General features: G+C 37.8%; 1 protein-coding gene across 1 annotated transcript in view; it reads left to right on the top strand.

Moving 5' to 3' along the window:
- Window positions 1-6247, top strand: part of prmt9 (protein arginine methyltransferase 9) — a 19421-nt gene that overhangs the window by 6252 nt on the left and 6922 nt on the right. The window contains exons 7-11 of the mRNA XM_015045690.1: window positions 1266-1375; window positions 1506-1698; window positions 2588-2771; window positions 4128-4812; window positions 5795-5948. Of these exons, the coding sequence (XP_014901176.1) occupies window positions 1266-1375; window positions 1506-1698; window positions 2588-2771; window positions 4128-4812; window positions 5795-5948 (1326 nt within the window). The remainder of the gene's footprint in view (window positions 1-1265; window positions 1376-1505; window positions 1699-2587; window positions 2772-4127; window positions 4813-5794; window positions 5949-6247) is intronic.

The following is a 6247-nucleotide window of genomic DNA, read 5'->3' as shown; positions in this document are numbered from 1 at the left end:
AAAAATTTTTAAAAAAATTAAGTAAAAATTTAATTTTTAAAGTAAATTGTCCATCCAAAAAAAAAAAAAAAAAAAAAAAAAAAAATTCATAGTAGTAATTAAGCCAAAACTGTCTAAGATAAAAATATCTTTGTCTGCAAATATGTTTTAGCCAAAATTACTCAAGTTTGAGCTTCAACCAGTGTGACGTGGGGGGCGATTTGTGGCCCTTTCAATGGTTTTGTTCGGCCTCTGATGACAGGTCAAGAATGGTGAAAACTTTGGCCAACAAAATGGGAAACAATTGGAAACAAATTGGAAATTGTCTGTTTTTCTTTTAGTAAGGTTCTTTATGTTTTGGATCTTTAATGATTTACAGATTTAATAAAATTCCGGTTTATTGTTCAGGAGGGAAAATTAAAAAAATATATATACATCACAATATTCACATTTTTGCATGTTTAATTTTATTATTTTATGCCCCCCAGTAGTTTAGGCTTGCCGATGTTGGCACAGCAAAAGTTTTGGACACCCCAGCAGGTTGTAGGTCAGCGGCGACTCTCACCAGATTCGTGTGGTTCTGAAGGAATTTTCTCCCATTCTTCTTTTTGGTTCATTGAAGGCTGCAGACATTAATTTCTGCACAGCTCATTAATCAGCATTTCAATCAGGAGGAGCTCTGGATTTTGACTAGGCTATTACATCACTTCATGTTTATGACTCAGTTTCAGCAACGCTTCAGCAGTCAAGACAGATGGCGCCACGTTTTACCTTCGAATACTTTGTTATCCAGAGGAGTTTATGGTCAGGTGTCCAGGTTTGGTGGCTGCAAAATAAGCCCCAAATCAGCAGCCCTCAACCACTAATAATAGTTTATTTGTAGGAGTTGTTACTGCATGTATTCTCTGTTTGGTTTTCTCCAAACATGGAGCTTTTCATTATGGCCAAGCATCTCTATTTTGGTCTCATTTGTCAAAAAGATATTGTTCCCAGAAGTCTTCTTGTTCTTTCTCTTCAAACCTCAGGCAAACCATACTCCATGTTTTTTTCAGAGAGAGTCTGAGTCTTTCCCTCGTTTCCTGCCTAATTGTTGTTTTTTGTTTCTGCACAGTGCTGATTGATGTCTTTTCTCCCTGGTATGGTCTTAACACGCTCCGCTAAGATTTGCAAAACATCAGCTTTGTGGTTGGGGAAAAAAAAAAAAAAAATCTATGAAGCAGCAATTGCTTTCTGTGCACTGACTTGATTTTCTCTGAGATTCACGTTTAATTGATTATTTTCTGCAGAGGGGTCAGGGTAAGTTTGGAGAAGATTCTGCCACAGGACGGGTCATCCCTGCTGGAGCCGCTGTGTTTTGTATGGCTGTCGAGTGCCTGGAGATCCGCCGGCATCACAGGTAAACTCCTGAGGTCACTTTGTTTACCCTGCTCTTTACAAACAGCAATCTTACAAAATGTCTTGCACTGCATGCTGAGATGAACTCCCCACACATTGTTTTGTCTGCTTGTGTCTGTGTTTTGGTTCAGGTTGTGTGCTGCAGATGTGGGTGGTCTGTCCATGGCGGCAGCAGGGGAACTCCGCAGTCCGGTGAGCTGCAGCCCTGAGCAGGACGACTCCACGGAGCCGTACACCACAGAGAGGCTGAGCCGGCTGCCCGGGGGATACAGAGCGCTCACAGAGCCGTTCACGGCCCTCACCATAGACTTCAACAATGTTCAGGTGACAGAAAAATCACTTTCTGAAGCAAAAACAGACTGCACAATCTCAGAAGTATTATTCTTATATTTTAGTTTATTGGACGAATTCAGAAAATATTTCAGAGATAGAAAGTAACTCAGAGTATGTGACATTGAGATTTATGCCTTCAATTTAAATAACTTAACAATTTATTAACATTTGGTCATTTCTAGCATTTTAATGTTCCTCAAATATCCTGCTTATGTAATTGAAATAATTTATTTATATTTAAAGAGGAAAATGAAAACAGTTTTTAGAACTTCCGTACTGTTTTTAAATGGTTTCAAAGTGATAAATATAAGTTGAAGATTTGAAGTAAACTTTTGTTGACTCTTTGTCATCAGGCTGCCTTCAACAAAGCAATAATATAATAGCAGTTGGCTAATCATGATATAAATTTTGATTTATTGTTTTCACATTAAATTGCCATTCATGATATTAATGGAAAAAAAAAACTGTCCGTATTGTCAGAATATTTTTACTATTTTCTCCACCATTTTCTGAATGAGCGTATCAATAAATATGTTTCAGTTTTGTGGTTAAAATCTCACTTTTTCATGTAATTGGTGTCCTAAAGAAGTGCACTGTGTTTTTCAACAGCACTGTCTGTGTTTGTGGGGTTATGATTGCAGTCAGAGTTGCCTAAAAAATAAGTGATAAATAAATAATCAATTTTATTGTGATTAAACTGTAAGTCCACATCACCCACTGCTACTTTGAACAAGAGTGTGCAACAACTAAATGCACTATTTGTGCTTATATTGTCTATAAAATCCATCAGAACCAACCCTTTTGGAGATATTTTCGTTGTGAATCCTAATTAAAGTCTTGTTGGTCTCTCCTTTGACTCTGATGGTTGTGAAACTCCCAGGAACTGGAGGGCCTGACCTCCAGGGAGGTGCGAGAGATGCGGCTGCCCGTCACTCAGGAAGGAGAGCTGGATGCTCTGGCTGTTTGGTTCCAGCTCCACCTGGACGAGGAGAACAGTCTGTCCACCGGACCGCAGGAAGACACCTGCTGGGAGCAAGCCATCTACCCTGTCCACAGCGCGATGAGTATGATGGACAAATGTTCTTTATGTTTTCACAGTATAAGTTTAGTTTTATTATTTGTCACCATCTGGTCTTCATGCGTTTTTTGTTTATCTTTCAAACTTTTGTTGCGCTCTTTGATCTTTGGAGGGTTTATTTCATATATTTTAGTCAAGATGGAGGAGTAACTGGTATCAAAGTGTCTAAAGATCCAATAACCCAAAAAATAGGTTCTTTGTTTGTTATGCTTCAACATGGCTCTGGTTCATCTCTCGAGTCTAGGAGCCTTTTTACGATTGGAAGGTCAGAGTTAAATGGAAATGATCAAGTACTGGAATGAAACGGAATAAAAAAAGCAAAGAAAGCCCAAAGGGAAACTTTCAGAAAACATATTGTTCACCATGAGAGTAAAAGACAATGCACAGAGATTTTCCTCTCTGAAATCGTTGGAAATCAAATAGAATATTTAACTGAACTTCATTTATACTCATTTGAAAACTTACACAAATGACTAAAATTATAGTCACCTGTTACAGTAATTCAACTTCTGTAATCTTAAAAGGTTGCATTAAAGGTGTGAGATTAAAATGAGATCACTATTGTGCAGTGTCCTGATCCATAAAGGCCCTTTGATTCACTTTGTTGTGATTGCAGACAGCGCTGAGCTGAAGAGCTGCTGACATTAGGTGACATGTCCCAGTTGCAGACCAGCATGTGTCTCCTCTGCTAATTAGTTCAAACGGGCTCAAAGGAGGCGCCACCTTTCCCAGGGATGATAAACATCCGTCATCCAGGACGCCCTGAAATTCTGCGACTCTCTTTAGTGTTGATGAAATTTTAATGAGCAGTAAATCTGCATTTTCCCCCAAATACGTCTGACGAGCTTCGAGATGACGTGAACAGATGGTATCCCAGTAGGAATCCTCTCATTGTCTGCTCTCCTGGATCTCTTTTCACAATGAGGACGATCAAATTCATTTAATTATTCATTTAATGATAAATCAACAGCTACATGGTGCAGAATTGGAAAGTGGAATGAAAAGGATATGAGGTTTTCAAAATGTTTTTAAATGAAAAAAAAAGTAGTTTTGCTGCCGTTGTAAAGTAAACATTGTTTTAAACTAATTAATTAATTATTTTTAAAAAGAGGAATTTGATTATTTGTTCATTTTCATCTTTTAATTTATTTCAATTATTGCACAATAAAGGCTTAAATAAAAAAATCATCAGAATGTGGCAATTTTATATTGATTAATTGATAACTAAGATAATCGTTAGTTTCTGTCCTAATTGACTGTAGATTAAAAATATATTGTGTTTTCATTTTGTAGCTGTATAATCAGACGAAGTTAAATGTTTTCCCTGTTTTCTGTTTTGCAGGTTTTGTGCTAAAGCCTCTGGATGAGCTGATAGTTGAAGTTTCCTGCCGGGACGCCTACCTGAGGCTCAGCTGCGTCGCCGTGCTGAGAGACGGACACAAAATCTACCTCGACAAGCGCATGGACTTCCCCAACTCCTTCAAACCTATCCCAAACCCAAACCCAGAGGTGGAACTGTGCAGCGCGTTAGCGTGCCTCCAGACGAGTCAGAGTGAATCCGAAGACTTCTGCATGCTGGAGTGTTCAGAGATGGCGCTCTTAAACAATCAGGATTACCATCAGAGTTTTTGCACCGCGTTGACCAAGCTCATCTCTGAACTGAAGGTTAAAAATCCAAATCGAAATACGGTTGGCACGGCTTCCTTTGCGGCGGACAGCAGTCTGCTCTACGTGCTGGATGTGTCTGAGGGCTTCTCGCTGCTCTCCCTCATCGCGGCCCGCCAGGGTCAAGTAAAGGCCTACAGCTCTGTGGAGAAGAGCAAGCAGCAGAACGTCCTGAGGAGACTCGCTCGCTCCAATGACGTATCTGAGCAGCATCTGGAGTTCTGGCTGAACCACACGGAGGACGAGCAGGGGATGTTACAGCGGCCGTCCCGTGAGAAGCTGTGGAGCGCCATCATCCTGGACTGCGTGGAAACATGTGGGCTTGTTAGGCAGAAGCTGATGGAGAAAGCTTCCCTGGCCAGGTCAGGACTAGAGTATTTGTTTTAGTCCACAGTAGCTTCAAAGTATGACCAATCTGTGTTCAGATTGCTTCAGTTCAAGATAAAAATGAACTGAAGCAACAAAATTTTTTTATTTTATTTTTTTCCGCCTTTAAAAATAAGTGATTTAGTCACATTTTTTGCTTTGTATTCAGATTGTCATGTTATTGTCAGGGTTTATTTTCACTCCACAAAAGTATGGAATGTAATTATGTGGTATATATAAATGTAAATATATTTTTATATCCTATGTATAAATCAGAGGTGTCCAAAGTGTGGCTTAGGAGCAATTTATGGCCCGTGGGATAATTTTGTGTGGCCCCTACCACAGTTCAAGTATGGTACAAATTTGGCCCTCTGACATTTTTTAGAATGAGATTTATATTGAAAAGGTTATATCTTCTTAAACAGAATTTTTTTTTGTTTTTTAAACCTTTTTTTCCCTCTATTTTTAGTCGTGCCACATACATACGGCTACTTTTTACTCAACTTGGATACACCAATCTATTATGCTGGGCTAAATACAGCAAAAGTTTTAGAAGAAAATTCTCATTTTTGTACATGTGAATAAGCTAAAAACATTTTATAGACCAGCAGAATTGAAAATAATTACCCCAAAAAGGTTTAATACTTAAATATTAAAGCAAACATAAAATATTACATGATGTTTAGTTTATTGTTGTGTAGGTAAAAGAGAAATAATTGCATTTTTAAATTGGGGAAAAGAACATTTTTATCCCATGAGAACTTTTGACAATTGTTGCAAAAAGTTTGGACGCTACTTGTCTGAAAGTTGTCTGTCCATGTTTTGATTATTGATTATTAGTTTTTAAGGCTCCACAGTTGAAATTTTGTAAATATACTTTAAAAAGTCGCTAAAAAGGACTCAACCCTATGGATGTTGACATAAAAAAGCTCATAAAAGACATGCATTGCTTTATTTTTCTCTTGTTTTCCATGTTAGGTTTCTGTTGGAAGAAGGAGGACGTATTTTTCCAGAGAAGATTGTTGTATACGGTATGCTGGTGGAGTCTGACACTTTGTTACTGGAAAGTGCTGTCCAGGGCCGGGAACCTACGCTGGGATTTAATATTGCTCCTTTTATTAATCAGTTCACTGTAAGTATTCCTCCATCAACTGGCTTTAACTTTTAAAATGATGTTTACTTTGGTTGTAAAGGTCCTAAAGTTGCATTTTCAGTTCAGCATTCAGTTTTTAAGATGATTTTTTGATAATTTCTTGTTCTACCTTTTATTCTGAGTCATAAATTATTAATTATGTTAATTAATTCCTTATGTTGCCATAAAATGTTTGGGTATTGTATATTCTATGAATACATATAATTTATTTTTTCCTTAAAACAAGGATACATAACATTAGGGCTGTTGTAAACGAATATTTTAGTAATCGAGTAATC

Source organism: Poecilia latipinna, unplaced genomic scaffold, assembly GCF_001443285.1.
Source record: "Poecilia latipinna isolate Pla-1442-1.1 unplaced genomic scaffold, P_latipinna-1.0 Scaffold739, whole genome shotgun sequence".
NCBI classification, from domain to species: Eukaryota; Metazoa; Chordata; class Actinopteri; order Cyprinodontiformes; family Poeciliidae; genus Poecilia; species Poecilia latipinna.
This window is presented reverse-complemented; position numbering and strand designations above follow the sequence as displayed.